This window comes from Rhagoletis zephyria, unplaced genomic scaffold (assembly GCF_001687245.7).
Source record: "Rhagoletis zephyria isolate East Lansing unplaced genomic scaffold, Rhagoletis_zephyria_1.1 Rzeph_scaffold_00660, whole genome shotgun sequence".
NCBI classification, from domain to species: Eukaryota; Metazoa; Arthropoda; class Insecta; order Diptera; family Tephritidae; genus Rhagoletis; species Rhagoletis zephyria.
Window position 1 is genome coordinate 88,505 of NW_016157744.1, and position 19,221 is coordinate 107,725.

Consider the following 19,221-nt stretch of genomic DNA (forward strand, 5'->3'; position numbering starts at 1 on the left):
GCGTGCCTTCCGTCTATCACAACATGATCGATTTGGTTTCTCGTTTTTCGATCCGGAGACAGCCAGGTAGCTTGATGGATCTTTTTATGCTTGAACCTAGTACTGCATACTACCATGTTTCGGGCCCCGGCGAAGTCGATCAGCCTCAATCCGTTGTCGGACGTTTCGTCGTGGAGGCTGAATTTTCCGACGGTGGTTCCAAAGATCCCTTCTTTGCCCACCCTGGCATTGAAGTCGCCAAGCACGATTTTGATATCATGACGGGGGCAGCGCTCATACGTGCGCTCCAAGCACTCATAGAAGAGATCTTTGGATGCCTCATCCTTCTCTTCCGTCGGGGCATGGGCGCAGATGAGCGAGATGTTGAAGAATCTCGCTTTGATGCGGATTGTGGCTAGACGCTCGTCCACCGGGGTGAACGCTAGTCCACGTCCACGGAGTCTCTCTCCCACCACAAATCCAACTCCGAATTTGCGCTCCTTTACATGGCAGCTGTCTTATCCGAGGCTTTGCCTTGCTTCTTCACTGGAAGTGGTTTTTACGTGGCGGGTCCCAAGCCCAGCGCACAACCCATTGCTGGGACGGGGGTGGTTTCGCAACCAAATACACGTTTATATAGCGAGCCGCTTGCTCCAAGCAGACACCCGCTTGCAGCCGCACCTACTGGTGAACAGACGCTGCAGACTTCAGTGAGCCCTTAAACCGAATAAGTCAGAGTGGCCCCACCGAAGCTCCCTCTCTTTCTGCCGTGACCCAAGGCTCCACTCGGATTGGTTACCGCATCTCGCACATGGGTTGCTCACGTTGCCCAGAGTGCGCGAACGAGGGCGCAAGAGTCGGGATCGAGTATAGCCATGCAACTGTAACTGCATACCCAGCGCAATGATTATACCCCAATGCACTCCACCCTCAAAATTTCGAGTAAATTGCGAAAAGCCGAAAAAATGGCAAACAAATCGCATAGTTTATAGTTTTAATAAAGCCTTCGGAATAAATGACGTGAAAAATCGGAGCAGAAAATGAAACTCGGACGTAGAATTTTTAAACATCACTCATTTGTATACACATATTTATTATGAAGTATATATATGCACGTAAATAGGTAAGGTAAAAATAAACCTCTCGGTTAGGCTTGCCAAATGTTCGGGCCTAGGAGCCGCCGGGCTGGGGCAAAAAAATTGCGCCCTGCGGGTTCGCTATTAATTTCTTCGAGTTGCGGTTAAAAACTGGCAATCGATTTACTGGATATGGATATAAAAATAAGTTTTCTTTATAATAAAAAAGTACCAGGTTGACCGAGCTTTGCCCGGAGTGCATATATGTACTTTTTAAAGTTTTCAAGATTTGGATAGCTTTAAAAAAATATTTTGGAAATAAACAAAAAAGTGGTTTTCGATATCTATTACGTAAATTCCTCTCTATTCTATTCTACTGGATATGATTAAAAATAAGTTTTCTTTTTAATTTTCGTGTATAATAAAAAAAGTACCAGGTTGACCGAGCTTTGCCCGGAGTGTATATATGTACTTTTTACAGTTTTCAAGATTTGGATAGCTTTAAAAAAATATTTTGGAAATAAACAAAAAATAGGTTTTCGATATCTATTACGTAAATTCCTCTCTATTCTAAAATTTAGATGGAAACCCTATTCCGAAATACGCTGGAATGAATGGTACATATCTTGAGCATATGTGTACTGTGTATACATAAAAAAATGTCGATTGAAATGAATAAAATAAAAGTTTGTATTACATAGAACCCTGCCAATCCTGATGGAAAATATTTTCTGACCAAAGTTCTCAACAATACCTTTCATTTGATACCCATATTGCCATGTTTTAGATAAATTGTGTATAATCGGAAATAAGTGGCAACCTTACACTATTATAACATTTTATATATAGAGAAAGCATTGTCTAAGAACCTTCTTTGGTACCCATGAATAGTAATATTTTACCTTTTTTTTGTAAACAAAACATTAAATAAATATGCGATTCAAAATGGGTGGCAACCTTAAAATAATGTATTTGAATTTGGGATCTTTAAAAAAACTTCCATTTGATACCCATTTTATGATGTTTTAATTAAATTTTAAATAATTTCGGATAGGTCGCAAGGTAACCTTAGCATCCAAAATATTATCTGTGTACAAAATTTCATCAAAATCGTTAGAGCCGTTCTGAGAACCTTATGGTTATATATATATACAAGAATTGCTCGTTTAATGTAATGAGATAACATATTCTGTAAACACGTACATGCATTTGTTATGTAGTATGCATTTGAATTTTTCTTCTAGTACCATTTGAAATATTGTAACAACCTTGTCATTGTTGAAACTATTATCGATGCGAAGAAAAATATCTGATATATAAACCTGCCATTACGTTATAGAGTATACGGAGTTCAGATAATCGCAGAAGGTTATTGGTAAAACTCTGCCTATGCCAGTAAGAAACGAGTTTTTTAAGGTACGTGGCAAACAGTTGAACCCTTCCAAGAAACAAAATGAGGGTAAAACTAATATTGTCCCAATTTGGCAAGCCTACTCACAGTGCTGACAAAGTGACACACTACATCAAACAAGAGATCTTTTCTGTTTTATGAGCAGTGTTGCCATTTTAGCCGTTTTCCGGCTAGATTTAGCCGGTTGCGATAGCAAACAGCCGGAGAAATTTCGATTTAGCCGGCAGCCGATTTGTTAGCCGTTTTGCTGAAAAAATTAGCCGTGTTTAGCCGATTTTGCTATTTACCTTGTTTTCTTAAATTTCAAATATGTATATACGTTTCAATTTTTGACTAAGCGACCCAAAATCTGTTAGAAATGGCTACTAGCCTTATCGTGGAGAAAATTTTCATGTCAGGCAGGATTGTATGAAATTGGGCCGATGTCGCTTATTTTTATTTTAAACGAACGAATGTCTTAATTTTAAGTGTGAAGTTTTATTCGCAAACTTAGAAAATAAGAAATTGTTTCACTGTTAAGACTCTTAAGATGCGTTTGTGTTTGGATATAGTGCCAACAAGCAGAATAAATATTACATGTAGATATTGTCTTCCCAGATAGCGCATATTCAATTCTGATTAAATTAAAAAACATAATTTTTGCCCATTCCCAAAGGTTTAAGGTAATGGAAAAATTGATATTTTCAAGCACTATGTACACATATGTATTTTTTAAGCAAACGTTTTTGCTGAGAAGTTATTCAAATTCCAAAAACCGAATGCCAACTTGAATTAAAGGAACCAACACTGAAGTGAGTCAAAATGAAAATAAAAGAGCACAAATTTTTATGTAAAGCAAAACTCGCTGGGAATTCTACGAGACATCTTGCGGCCATATGACCGGTCATCTAGCATCATATTTTACATCAGAATTGAAGGGATTTCTGAAAAATCTGACCAGTTCATTTGTATAACTGTGATTTTGCATCCCTTGTCAACATATGGCCTCGGTTGATGTTAACTGAAGGTCGTTGTTTTACTGTCTTAAAATTGAAGGCAAATTTTTACAGCGTTTTTTATGTGTATTGGTTTCTATTTGAGCGTATTGAGAATCGGTCAGTCTGAAAAGGCCTTGTAGGGAAGATAATAGGTTTGTTCGTCGAAAATCCAGTTAGAATTATCACTCAAAATATCAGATAGTAATAGTAATAAATAGTTTTTTTTCCGAGTACCTTTCAAATCATTGGAATTAACTAAATTAATTAAGTAAACAAGTATTAACTTACATTTTTCATTTTAAAATCGCTCCAGTTTGTAAATTTTTAAATTTAACGAACTTGTTTATTCAAATTATCGTCGACAAAAAATCCAACCATGTGCCACAGTCGTATCTTTTTTCTAAGTGCAAATTCTCGCTGGCAAAATTTTTTCCGGCTCGCATTTGTAACTTCTCTCCAAGAAATAGTCCTTTTACTCGTGATTTATTTAAATAAAACATGTGAAATTTAGTTGAAACATTTTAGCCGTTTTTATTTGCCAATTTAGCCGGTTCATCCAAAAACTTCTGGCAATACTGTTTATGAGAAAAGAAACCTACCAAAATTTTAAGCGTCCTACCATCCTACCAACTAGAAAAAAACCTAAAAATTTTGGTAGGAAAAGCTCAAAACGGCAACCTTGCTCCATACCATGTTCGAGTACTCTTCCATGGAGACTTCCGGAGATATGCAGTAATAAAATTTCGGTTTTTATGGGAAGTGCCACGCTCCATTCGCCAATAGCTCTATGACTCTGCGATTGATTTTATATATTACCATACCAAATTCCAGTACTCTATCATGAACACTTCCAGAGATATGTAGTGTAAAAATTCGGTTTGTATGGGAGGTGCCACGGCCCTTTCTTTTTTCTTCATGACTATGCGATTGATTTTATATGTCTTGTACCTGCCAAGTTCCAGTACTCTCCAGGAACACCATACCATGTTCGAGTACTCTTCCGTGGACACTTCCGGAGATATGCAGATGAAAATTTCGGTTTTTATGGGAAGTGCCACGCCCCATTCGCCAATAGCTCTATGACTCTGCGATTGATTTTATATATTTCCATACCAAATTCCAGTACTCTATCATGAACACTTCCAGAGATATGCAGTGTGAAAAATTCGGTTTGTATGGGAGGTGCCACGCTCCCTTCAATTAGCGGTATGAAACATGCTTTATAAACTATTATCATATCTACAATATATACACAAAAACTGTCATTCAAATTGGTCAAGCCGTTTCGGAGGAGTTCAACCACAGACACCGTGACGCGATATTTTTATATTCATATTACATTTTTCATAAAAAAATACTAAAAATTCTAAAAGAAAAAAGTAGAGAAAATTTTTGTAGGATCGGGACACCCTAAACGCCTTATTCCAGTACTCTATCGTGAACACTGTCAGAGGAATACAGTCTGAAAAATTCGGTTTGTATGGGATGTGCCACGCCCATTTTTCTAATAGCCCAAATTTTTCTTCATGCCCATGTGATTGATTTCATATATCTCTATACCAAGTTCCAGTACTCTACCATGAACACTTCCAGAGATACACCTACAGTATGAAAAGATCGGTCTGTATGGGAGGTGTCACGCCCCCTTTTCCAATAACCGCAATTTTTCTCATATATCTCCATACCATGTATTTTAAACTATAGATAAATATGTATGCGTTTCAGAGAATCTGATTATTTCAGTTTTTTCTTGCGGGTTAGAGAAGGGCGAGTACTCTCGCCAGACTCAAAAATAAAAATTAGTGCCACAAGAGATTATTTTGCGAGATTTAGCCGATTGGATATTTAAACCTCAGTCTGTTGTAATTAATCGAAACCACTTGAAGGATCGATCAATTTCATGTCCACAAAATAAGCACTGTACGAAAGTTAATAAAGAAATGGTTAATATGTTGTCCGGAGAAGAAAATGTTTACTATGGCGTAAATATCTACTGTCGTTTCTGAATATCCACAGGAGCAAATAAAAGTAGGGGGTTCCACCTCATGAGTTGAAACTAAAAGATGGAGCAGTTCTGATGCTAATACGCAACCTAAATATGTACATATATAGGGTTAGTTAACGGTCTCGCCTAATAGTTAAAAAACTAAAATATAATTGTTTGGATGCCGCAATAGAAATATGCACATATAAAGGGTTAGTTAATGGACTTTAAACATGTAATTCGACAACATCGACAACGAATCAACACTTGCCTTTGTATTTAAACGTCGCCAATTCAAAATTATTGTAGCGTTCGCAATAACAATAAGTAAGTCTCGAGGTCAGAGCCTAGCAAGAGGATTGCTTTACGCATGGCGTATTGAGTAGAGTACGATCTTGCCCAAATACCAAGTTAAAGTTACCTACCAAAAGCAATGCATGTGGTTTTTAGAATAAAGAAATATTCAGATTTTTAGACCACGGAGCACCCCCGATTTTCGGAGATTATTACTAGACTATTATTATTATTTTTGCGACGATATAGACACTAGAAGTATAAAAAGACGGCAGCGTTGATCCGGATCAACTCGGGAATTTACTGCGGTTGATCCGGATTAAAACCAAGTTAATCCGGATCAACGCTGCGGTATGTTTAAGCTTTACCTCTCTGTTGAAATTCGTGCACTAGCTAGCCACGTTCTCAAAAGTTCCTGACAAATATATCTGTACTAAATATTGCATGCATTATGTCATTAATAACACCGTGCGACAGTCAATTTTTCACACGAAAAAATCAATATATTCACAAAACTGGGGACCAAATATAGTAAAATTGCGTTTTTTAGTTTTTCTCTCTGACGTCAGGATTTTTTTAAAAGGACTTTGAAATTTCTAGAATATGATTGAATAAAAAAATTATTCCAAAGATGCGGTGCATTGTAGAATAACAGTATGGGTATAAATTAAAAGGAAAATTTCTGTAGAATAGAAAAAAAATCGAATTATTGTGCACCAGGACGAATAAGAATTGAAAAGGTCCTTTTAAAACTTCATCCTTGAATATCCTTGGAAATTTCCAATATTTATTTTTCAAAAAAATATATGTCAAGGACTAATATGTTAACTACCACATCCTCGAATTTCGTCCTTCTAACTTTATTAGTTTTAGATACAAAAAATTACACTTCTCTTTATAAAATATTGATAGTTACAATATACCAAATAAATGAAGATACTGTAATCATTATTATGGAACCATGTATGCGCTCTAAAAGAACAAACTGGCCGTATGATGTACCTACGGTTTAAATACTTAAATTGTTTTGTATACAAGTGCGTAGCCAGCGTTTCACCTAGGGGGCAGGAGTTTATATAGAGGGAAAAAATGTTTTTAATTATATTTTTTTTGTGTATATACATAAAACGAAATTTTTGGGTTTAAGAAAGTATACGTTTTCTGGTAGCCTTTACAACGATACCAATTTTTTACAAATCGGTTAGTAATTTTTTTGTTTAAATATTTTTCTTTATAAAAAAAAGTATTTTTTGGTTTCAAGTATTTTTTCTCAAATTTTTATACACGAAGTATACAAGTATGCACACCAGAAGAAAGGAGGTTCAATCGCCTTTACAACGATGCCAATTTCTTAAAAATCGGTTAGTAATTTCTTTGTTAAATTGTTTTTTTTTTATAAAAAAGAGTATTTTTTCCGTTTAAGTGGTTTTTCTTAAATTTTTATTTACGAAGTATACAAATACGCATATCAGAAGAAAGAAGATTTGATTGCGTTAGAAACGATATCAGTTTCTTAAAAATCGGTTAGTAAGTATGGTTTAAAATATTTTTTTTAAAAAAAAAAGGTATTTTTTCCTTTTAAATTTTTTCTGAAATTTTTACATACAAAGTATACAAATATGCATATCAGAAGAGAAGAAGGNAAATTTTTATTTACGAAGTATACAAATACGCATATCAGAAGAAAGAAGATTTGATTGCGTTAGAAACGATATCAGTTTCTTAAAAATCGGTTAGTAAGTATGGTTTAAAATATTTTTTTTAAAAAAAAAAGGTATTTTTTCCTTTTAAATTTTTTCTGAAATTTTTACATACAAAGTATACAAATATGCATATCAGAAGAGAAGAAGGAGGTCTAATCACGTTTACAACAGTACCAACTTTTTAAAAATCAGTTCAAAATTGTTTGAAATATAAGGTTTTTAATTTTTCGAAGACCCGACCTTGGACCCCTTATAGCACCTGTAATATAAGTTTGCAAAAAAAGTTATAAACCATTTATATAAGAGCAAAAGGCGGTTTACGACTGTGGTTTTAGTTTTTTAGTTATTTACATATAATGATAAAAAATATTTTTTTTACCAAAGATCCTATTTCGAACTTCGAAGATATATAAATATATATGGAGATATAGGCCCTCCATTTCGAAGGCTAACTTCGAAAAACGAAGAAATTACTTTTTTACCTATGACACAATCTCTTAAAAAAAAATTGATTTGGTAAAACTAATACTTTAGATGGACGAAATTCGAGGATGTGGTAGTTAACATATTAGTCCTTAACATATATTTTTTTTGAAAAAATAAATATTGGAAATTTCCAAGGATATTCAAGGATAAAGTTTTAAAAGGAAATTTTCAGCATTTATTCGTCGTGGTGCAACAAAAAATTAATTTTTTTTTTAATTCTACAGAATTTTTCCTTTTAACTGGTAGCCATATTGTTAGTCTACAATGCACCAAATCTTTTAAATAATTTTTTATTCAATCATATCCTAGAAATTTCAAGTTCTTTAAAAAAAATCCTGATGTCAGAGAGAAAAATTAAAAACGCAGTTATACTATATTTGGCTCCTATCTATTTATTTTTTTGTGCGTTTTACAAATTTTTTGTTTTTGTCGCACGGTGTAATCAAGCTAAATAACAATGGCCCTAAAATAGTAAACGCCCGTTAATAGTATTTTTGGTTCAGATACTTCAGCACTAACTTTAACTTTCTACGTTCAGTCACATAGGCAGCTCTTCATTAACCGCACGCAAAGTCATTAAACCCAAATAATTTTTGAGTTTGAAGTACTAGTTCATGGCTGACTCGAAAACTTTGGAGAAATCCAAAAGGCATAATAGTGTTAAGTATTTTTTTCGAGCGATGTCTTTTCATAAAGGTTATAAAACTTCACATATAAAAGGTTATAAACGTCACATATTTTTCATACAGTGAATAATAATAATAATAATAGATTGGCGCTTACACATATGTTAGTGTTTGGCCGAGCTTCTCTTCCGATTTATGGCGTGCGCCTTGATATTGTCACACGCCGACTCCGAACGGCGATTGTCTTTTTATGAGAAGCTGTTTTTCATGGCAGAAATACACTCGGAGGATTGCCATTGCCTGCCTTGGATTTAAGTTTTTTTAGGTTTTTTGCGATTTGCAAGCTTATTTTGCATTTTACATAAAAATGGTTAAATACAAATCTGTAGAGAATTTAATTTCACACATTTGTCATATAGCATTTTTTATTGTAAATAATTTGCAAAAACTTTTAAATTTTACATTGTTACGGTTTTCGCCATTTTTCGACAATTTCTGTTGAAAATACATAGCATATTGAAATTCCAAAGTTGTAGAGAATTTGAGTCTCTACAACTTTTATACCTACATTTTTTTTACAACGCTTAGATCACGGCCGGGAGCGTGCCAAACATAGCGATGTAAGGGAAGCGGCGTAAACTTCATTTCCCTATCACGTCAACCGGTACAGTCCGATGTAGGGTTGCCAGATTCTGAAACGGGGAAAGGAGTACATTTCTATTTTCGATAGAAAAAAGCAGTACAAAACATAAAAAGGGAGTACATTTTTTTTTTAATTTTTTGTGCAATTTATTGTTACAAATTAGTATTAATTAGGTACAAACAAATTAAGATATCATAGAAAACTTCTTCAAAGCAACAATAAATGTTAAAAATAAATAACTAAATTCTACAAAAGAATTCCAGACTCTTCCTGAATGTGTGGCCACTTTTTTAATTTAAGCATTATAATTGATTTAATATTTTTCTGATTTTTATAGCCGAGCCCGCTGCACCCACCTGGCTACGACCATGCTTACACCTTTTCACTATCACACTTAACTTTGCTTACTAGGTAGTGTTTGCCACGGCATGAATGGCAAAATATAGAGCGTAAAATAATAACTTTCGCAAAGGTTTTTTGAAAAATAAAAGGGTTAATTATACATTTTGCGAAACAAGCATTTTTTGTTAACTTTGTAACTATTTTTATATTTACTTTAATTTTATTAATTAGTTTTAAAATTTTCATCCTGATTTGCATCTGCAAGCTTTGGAAGATAAGTGCATGTTTTTTTCAGTTGTATTTTTTCTTTGACTTTGTATTTATAAAAAAAAAAACTGTATAGGGTTGGTCGAATGAATGGCCTCCTAGTTACCAGTTCCGAGTCTTTTCGATTGCTGAGTATGGGGCCTTATGTTGGGCAAAAGACGGAGTATAAAGGAGGGGAAATTAGCTTATGGTTACAGAAGATATGTATTAAAGTAAAGTCTGAAAGTGTTTACCGCTGGTAAACTCAAATGAAGGTTAAATTTAAAAACGAATCAATAAAATTTAAGTAAAATTTGTGGATAATTAATAAAAAACTAGTTTTTCCGCAAAATCTATAAAGACCACTTTTACCTGTGCAACAGTTATTTATTTACACCCTGTACATGATAAAATATTAGTAGCTGGAAAAAGGAGTACAAAAGATGTACAAAATTGAGAAGGGAGTACATTTCCAGAAATTTTTTTTTGGGTGTACAAGTGAGTACATTGCAATAAAAAGGAGTACGTTTACTCCCAAAAGCAGTACGTCTGGCAACCCTAGTCCGATGGCCAAAATTTTATAGGACGGATTACAACGATTAAGGTCTTAAAATGATCATATAGACGCCCTACATTAAAAACAGTGTGAGCTTTTCAAAAATTCAACATGGCGTCTCAAATATAGCGTGTAAACTTACCGTAAATTAGATTTTGCTTCACATTTTTTGTGCCACCGGAGAACCCAACACTAAAAAAGAAAAAGTAACAGTAGCTTCTTATGTTTTTGAGGTTGCTGATTGCGAACATAGAGCATGATTTTAAAAATTCATAATGGCGAACCCAATATGGCGGCCAAAAAATTTGAGTCGATCCTATTTGTTTGTAAAGTTTTCCTCTGGGGTTCTTGGGGCTGCTTATTACGAATCTGAGGTCAGGTTGGAAAAATTCAAAATGACGGACCCAATAAGGCGAACAAAAATGTAAATCGATTAGATTCGCTTAAAACTTTCGAGTGTTCTTAAGGTCTCTGACTACGAATCTGAAATCAGATTTGAAAAATTAAAATGACGGATCAGTTTAAAAACACCGGTAATCTTCTGTGGGTGTGTATATCACTGATGTCTTCCTAAGCGGCTGGACCCATGTTTTTGAGTGGATTTCTGGAGGGTTTATATTCACAACTGGGTCCGATAGTTAGCACTACAGTTGAGTTTTGGGTTTTGATGTTTATTTTCATCTTTTCTCATAATAATAATAATAGATTGGCGCTTACACATATGTTAGTGTTTGGCCGAGCTTCTCCTCCGATTTGTGGCGTGCGCCTTGATGTTGTCACACAAAGCGGACGGACCTACAGTTTTACGCCGACTCCGAACGGCGATTGTATTTTTATGAGAAGCTGTTTTTCATGGCAGAAATACACTCGGGGGTTTGCCATTGCCTGCCGAGGGACGACCGCTGTTAAGAAAAAACCTTTTTTCTATATTTTTGCGATGTTGCTTTGACCAGGGTTTGAACCCAGGCATTGTGGAGTGGAAGCGCGCACTGCTTACCACTACACCACAGCGGCCGACATACTCTCATACCGTATATCAAAACACATAACTCCAAAATTTAAACTAACTAGGGCTGGGAGTTCTATCCAAATTTTTATACCCGAGCGCACTTGTGCACAAGGGTATATTAACTTTGTNTGTCTGTCCGTCCGTCTGTCCGTCTGTATTGATTATTGTATCGTAATTGAGATATCTCAACGAAATTTGGTATGTAGGTTTGAATTTATCCAAGGTAGGTTGGTATAGAAAATAGGCGAAATCGGACTGTAACCCATATAACGGTAATTTTCAGAAATACGAAAACTGCGATGTTTNACGGACCCAATAAGGCGAACAAAAATGTAAATCGATTAGATTCGCTTAAAACTTTCGAGTGTTCTTAAGGTCTCTGACTACGAATCTGAAATCAGATTTGAAAAATTAAAATGACGGATCAGTTTAAAAACACCGGTNACTACTGAAAATTATTCACTCAAAATTGATATTTACAATAAATTTTAGACGANTATGTAGGTTTGAATTTATCCAAGGTAGGTTGGTATAGAAAATAGGCGAAATCGGACTGTAACCCATATAACGGTAATTTTCAGAAATACGAAAACTGCGATGTTTTAGTCACTACTGAAAATTATTCACTCAAAATTGATATTTACAATAAATTTTAGACGAAAAATAAGAATATTATAAATTTTTGGAAAATGTGCGTAGCCACGCCCACTTGTGCTTACATGTGTATATCTTGGTAACCGCTGCACCAATTTCTTCCAAACTTGGCACAGTTGTTGGCCTTACAGCACATCAAATGGCCGAAAATTTTCAAAATGGGACGATAACCACGACCACATACAAAATCTTCAATAAATCAGTAAATATTAAAGCTAATTTATTAAAAATTGATGCTTCAACAATTCTTTACCAGAGGAAATACTTTTATGATACAATTTTTGAAAATGGGCGTGGCACCGCCCACTTATGATCACATATATGTATCTCAGTAAGCGTTTCACCAATTTGTACCAAACCCGGTATGGTTATTGTGCTTGCCACGTAAAAGCAAAGCGTTGAAAATAATTGAAATCGGACTAAGATTATGGCCGCTTTTCATATAACGGTAAATTTCAGAAATGCTTGAAACTTCAATATTTCGAAATTTAAGGACGCTAATTTACTCAAAAGTGATACACCCCGGCTTACCATGTAGCGGCAGCTTTCGGAAATGTGAAAATCATATATTTAATACTCGCGCCGGGTATTTAATGTTCGGCTCCGTCCGAACTTAGACTTTCTTACTTGTTTGTATATCCGAATACGCGAATTGTTTCAGACGTACAACTAACCCACCACCCTGATTTAATTTCGAAACAAAATCATTAGTTAATGAAGAATTTAACATTTAAACCTTCTTAAAATAATTCTCATAATTGTTTTTTGTATCATAGTAAGCGCTGATTTCAAATTATGAAGTATTTGACCCATCAATGAACATATGTGCGAGTATTTTAAATCGTATAGGCGTTTTGATACTTAAATTTCATAGTGTCTCTATATAAATGCGTTCTTATTTAGTGTATGTCCTTCGGGTGTCTTATATAAATAATTAAAATAAACTATTTGGTAACCATTTTGGTCACGTTTTTCGGGATTTTTTTTTATCAATTTGTGTTCAAAATAAACTCCAGCTCTGCCTGGCTCGAGGTGAAAGTGTTTGGAATGGAGAAGTGCTTTATATGTGAAAAATCTTTAGATAGTGGTAAAATTTCAATTGTTCAGGAGAAGGGCGTTACAAAACTGTTGTCCGTGAGTATCGAAAGAGGTGATAATGATCACGAAAGAAAGGTCAAAGATTTGGATTCAGTCCGCATTGTACGCTAATTTGCGAGAAATGTGGCGTCACTTCCTGCACCAATACTCCGAGCACCCAGGTAGATGACGACGACAATGACGAGGACCTTGTGAACGATAGCACAGAACTTGACGAGGAGACAGATGCTGAGCTACAAAGCTGGGAGTCTAAAGACAATGAAGATGACTTAAATCTTCCAACTTATCCTACAAAACGAACAAGATTCTGATGAAAATTAACCTTACTTCACCTGCTTTCATTAAAAAAAACGTTGCCCGTGGATTAGGCCTACTGGGAAACCATGTTAAAAAAACGCGCCGAAAAACTCTACCTCAGCGGTGGTGTGGAAATGAGTTTTACGGCGCATCCCGCACATCGCTATGTTTATCGCGTTCCCGGCCGTAATCTAAGCGTCGTACAAAAAAAATGTATGTACAAAAGTTGTGGAGAATGAAATTCTCTACAACTTTGGAATTTCAATATGCATTTTCATTATGTATTTTCAATAGAAATTGTCAAAAAATGGCGAAAACCGTGACAATGTAAGTTTTTGCAAATTATTTACAATAAAACATGCTATTTTTAAAAAACCTTCTATATAACAAATGTGGGAAATTAAATTCTCTACATATTTGCATGTAACCATTTTTTAGGAAAAATGCAAAATAAGCTTGCAAATAGCAAAAACCCAAAAAAAAACTTAAATCTAAGATGGCGGAGTGTTGCCAAACGAAATTTAGGGACTAGACTGTGGATCCATAATTTACGTGTCAAATAGAAGTAAACTGCATCAAAAAATCGCTGTTACAAATATTTTTTAATTTTCCTACCAAATCTATCTAATTGTACTGGGCTAATCGCTATGTTTGGCACGTTCCCGACCGTGATCTAAGCGTCATAAAAAAAATTTAGGTATAAAAGTTGTGAAGACTCAAATTCGCTACAACTTTGTAATATCAATATGCTATGTATTTTCAACAGAAATTGTCGAAAAATGGCGAAAACCGTAACAAAGTAAAATTTTTTCTCAGGTTTTGCTAATTATTTACAATAAAAAAAGCTATTTTCAAAAAACCTTCTATATGACAAATGTGGAAAATTAAATTCTCTACAGATTTGAATTTAACCATTTTTTAACAAAAATGCAAAATAAGTTTGCAAATCGCAAAAAAAAAACCAAAAAACTTTAATTCAAGATGGCGGAATGAAATTTAGGGGCAAGACTATGGATCCGTGATCTAGGTATCAAATAGAAGTAAACTGCATCAAAAAATCGCTGTTACAATTTTTTTTTGAGATAAAGTCTAATTTTACTGGGCTATGAAAGAATATCTCGGAATTGGTGATTACATGTATATATTGTTGTAATACTGCATTTAAAAAATGCACCATTTATTACAACGAATAATGACTTCATTTAGAAGCAATGGAACACAAGATAGAAGAAACTGTCAAACCCGTAAACTTATGTTAAAAATTTAACTTTTTGAAAAGAAATCTGGTTTAATTTTGTTAAATTGTAAACATATATGATGTATAAAAAATGCAAAATTAGGACTATATTAAAACACGGGGCAAAAGAAAATTGCAGTACATTTAAAATGTGTGTTTTTTTTTTTTAGTTTGGTACCTTATTAACGTTACCAATGACGGAGCCACCTCTGTTCTCTACATAGTGATTTAGAATATGAATGTCATTCGGTCTGGTTTCGTTTCCATTATTTCGTAATACCGCCATAATGACGCTTGCAGTAAGGTTTAGTACATCTGCGCTCGTATATATTATATTCTTTACCATGCTTACAATTTAAATACTTAATAGAACTCCTTTTAAGTGCATACTTACCAACCTAGCATTGGTGGGCAGGTGATAGCCAATGCCAACACCCAGACAATCAAAATCATACAGAATGCCAAACGCTTTGAGCGCCTTTTGCGTGAGTATGTCAAAGGTTGCGTAACTGCCAAGTACCTGCAGCAAAGGACACCAAATTAAAAATCTCAAAAATTAGGTTCCAAAATGCCTTGATATAAAAGGGTTTTCACTTTGTATGAGCACTCATTTATAATGTAAACTCCACGGTTTTGGCAAATGTTGCTAATTACAATTTTACAATTTACTGTTTTTATTCTTAATACTTTTGAAATCGCTCAAGCATAGCACCGCTGCATTTAGTTTCCCTTACCTATCAACACTAATAGCACAGAGGCTCAATATAGACGCCGTGCATAGCAACACATCCAGTGATATCCAAATGTCACATAATACCCAACCAAGGCGCCAGGAACCTGAAAGAAATGAAAGGAAGGGTTAAAACGATTATTATTATTCAGCCCGGTCAAGTTATACATTCAAGGTCACATTAATTCGCATAAAGTCGAAAGTTGACACGATTGTTGCAAATACCATTATAAATTAAGTAGCAAAAATCTCCATCCATCTCACATCTGCAAAAATATTTATTCATGGTCAAAAGTCACATAAATTTATTTTTTGTATTTTTCAGAAAAATGGTATGGTTTGTGAGATATAGCGATTTAAAAAATTGTGTTCTCCATAATATGCAATTTCAACCCCTCTTTTATACAAATACTAGCAGACTCGGCGACCTTCGTTCCGCCCAAAATTGATTTTTTTATTGAAACTTTTTGGTCCAACATTTTCACCAACAATTCACGTTTCCCATTTTCATTCATCTGCTAAGATTATGGTTTGATGGTCATTTTCCGCTTTAAATAACCTATCGAAAGTATTATGTCCGTGCAGAAGTTCTTGAAATTCTTCAATTGTCCAGCATTTCACAGCACGGTTAATCGCAGAACGAAATAAATTTGAAGGATTTTTTTCTTTTCACTCCCTGGCAGCAACGATGATCCGGTTCTATAGGGAATCTGCCCTAGACACTTTATAGCAGCGGTCGGCATATTAACACATTCAAACGATTCAACAAGTGAGAATGTGTGCGTTAAATGTACTCCCACCAAAAAATTTGCGTCTTATATAAGCCTTATTTAATATGATCGTAAGTCTTAACATTTAATGCATGAAACTTGTAAGGAATAGAAATTGTATGGCACAACCCTTATTTTACACCTGATTTCGCAGTATTGATGTCATTGGGAATAAGGTCATGATTCATGTAGCAATCGTACAAAAACAACATTTACCGTTGGTATGAACTCCTTGTGTCAATAGCAGCTTCTTTATCTATTCATATTTGTATGTATATGTATACCCAGCATACCAGGATTTCAGAGCATTCTGAAAGGTTTCACAATTTTTTTAAGAATTTTCTTTAAGAAATCGTACAGAAATTTCTTTACTGGTTCTTGTCAACCGCTTCATATGTTTTTCTTTAAAGATTCCTAAACGAATCGTAACAAATTTTCGAAATCTTAAATATTTCGGGGGAGTTTGTTTGCAGGGTATATTAATCAATCCGGTATTAACGTACATAATTCGATCTTAAGTTTTCCTGTAAATTCGCTATAAATTATGCTGGCGGACTTCAAAATTGTAATTCGCATAATGGATGTAGTATTGGTGACAGCTAAAATTCAAAAGTGTATGAAAAAAGATGTCGAATATCGACAACTGGGCGAAGTAAATGTGCTTTAAAATGTTGAGTTTGAATCAACATCATAGCGTGCGATTAGTGCATTATGTCATGTCATATCATGTATGTGTATGTGCTGTCACCGCTGTGTTAGCCTTGCATACATACATATACTTTCTTAATTACATATGAAAAAGCATCCAAGACGTGCAAAACGCCATCCGTGCAGTGAAAACTGCTTAATTTTAATACGGGCGTATTTGAATTGAATATTTCCATTATACGTAGTGTATGTGTAATGGAAAAATTCATTTACCAGGGTTGAGTTGTGCAGGGGTAAATCTCAAATCACCATCGATAAATCAACCGCCAAAACCATCGCGCGCCTTTTACTGTAATAAATTCAAATAAAAAAAATTATTTTCTCTTAAATTGCTTTCGAGAAACTTACTTTTAAGGTATTTCGTCTGAAATGAGTCTATGTATATTAGATTTCTGTAGAACAATTATACGCATCCATTTTGAAATTGCCATCAACTATACAATAAATTTTCTTGGACAGATTTACTATAGAACCGGATCATTTTTGCCGCCAGGGAGTGAAGTTATTTCGTTGTGAGATTAACCGTTCTATGAAATGTTACACAATTAGAGAATTTCAAGAACTTCAACACGGACATAACGCTTTCGTTAGGTTATTTAAGTCGGAAAACGACCACCAAACCACAATCTTAGCCGATGAGCGTACGATGGAAATCGTAAACGTGAATTTTTGGTGAAAATGTTGGACCAAAAGGTTTCAATAAAAAAATTATTTTGTGCGGGACGAAGTTCGCCGGGTCTGCTAGTATTATTATATTTCATTTAAACTAATTAAGATGAATTTTTAAAAAGGTGGCTACCCTTGTGAAAGACTTCAATATTATTCAAAACTTTAAAACTAACAATATTTTGGTTCACAGCCATATTTTAATTCTTCAGATGGCTTGCGTATAATTAATTTAAATTTTATTTTTCAAACAGGTGGCAAGCCTTTTCAAAATATATTAAACTACAGCATCCATTTTTTAAATATAATTTTCAAATAAATAACTCCCTTAATTGAAGTTGAATTAGATTTTTTAAAAGGTGGTAGCCCTCATCCATGAGTAGAGAATGATTTTATATATCTCCATACCAAGTTCCAGTAATCTACCAAAAATATTTCCTGAGAAATGCAGTTTGAAAAATTCCGTTTGTATGGGAGGTGCCACACCCTCTTGCCTAATCGAGATTAATTGGATCCTATATTTTAAGTTGGGGTAAATAACAGCAGAGTACGAAATTTCATGATGATCGGTTGAATAGCTAAAGCGTGAAAGCGTAGCAAACAAACAAACCCACTTTCGGATTTATAATATAAAAGTAAGGTAAGCTTCATTCTTTTTATCCCTTCACCTGATTTTCCAGAAACCACGCCCTAAGCCCAGGGAGCTTCCTATAACTGTTGCCGATTTCTGTGAAGATGATATGTCCACTGCTAGCCGCGTTGTTAAAGAAGTGTCGAATGCCATTGCACGACTTTCCCCAGAATTTATTAAAATGCCGAAAACCCGAAACGAAATTGAAAATTCTAACCGGGCATTCCACAGAATTGCCAAATTCCCGAAAGTAGTGGGATGTATCGATGGTACCCATGTTAGAGTACAATCGCCTAGTGTGGAAAATGCCGAAATATTCCGAAATCGGAAAGGGTATTTTTCCCTTAACGTACAAGCGATGTTGTAATGCTAATTTAGAAATTATGGATCTGGTGTGCAGGTGGCCTGGCTCTGCTCATAATAGCAACATTTTTAACAACAGCCGTATTAAGCAACGTTTCGAAGAGAATAATTTTAAGGACTGCTTTATATTAGGCGATAGTGGTTATGCTGTCAGCAAATATATGACGACCTCACTTTTACATCCTAACACTGCTGCAGAACGGTTATACCATGAGTCGCAAATCCGAACTAGAAACTGCATCGGTTTTCAATACTATCTGTTGAATTAAGTGTTTCTGTAGAAACGACTATGTCAATTATTGTTGCCTGCGGTGTTCTACATAATATTGGCCAGAACAAGGCTATTTTTATTCATACAAAACCTAATTTTGGAGGTATTTTCAAATTGGTCCAGCTCGCTTAAATCTTAATATTTTTCCCAAATATTTTGGTGGACGTCTTAAAATATAATAGATTTTATAATCCGGGCTTAAAAACCGCAACTTTTTTTGGTGATGCAGTCTAATGTACATACATGAATAGATTAGACTCAAACAAGAAAAGGTAAAGTTGAGTATGGAGGAGAAGAAAGGGATAAATACAGAAATTAAAATAAAAGTAAAGAAACCTAAATATAAAGACAAAGACGAAGGAAATTTTAAATACCTAACCTAATGACAATGGTGGGGGTGAATATGTAAATGAAGAAAAGAATGGACATATTTAGATCAGGATAAAGGAAAAGATAAAGATGAA

At 34.6% G+C, this 19,221-nt stretch overlaps 1 protein-coding gene across 1 annotated transcript in view; it reads right to left on the reverse strand.

The window, feature by feature from the left end:
- Window positions 1-19,221, reverse strand: part of LOC108360942 (putative tyramine receptor 2) — a 138,575-nt gene that overhangs the window by 64,551 nt on the left and 54,803 nt on the right. Inside the window, exons 2-3 of the mRNA XM_017613426.1 lie at window positions 15,353-15,455; window positions 15,013-15,138 (exon numbers count right to left, since the gene is read on the reverse strand). Coding sequence (XP_017468915.1) covers window positions 15,013-15,138; window positions 15,353-15,455 — 229 coding nt within the window. The remainder of the gene's footprint in view (window positions 1-15,012; window positions 15,139-15,352; window positions 15,456-19,221) is intronic.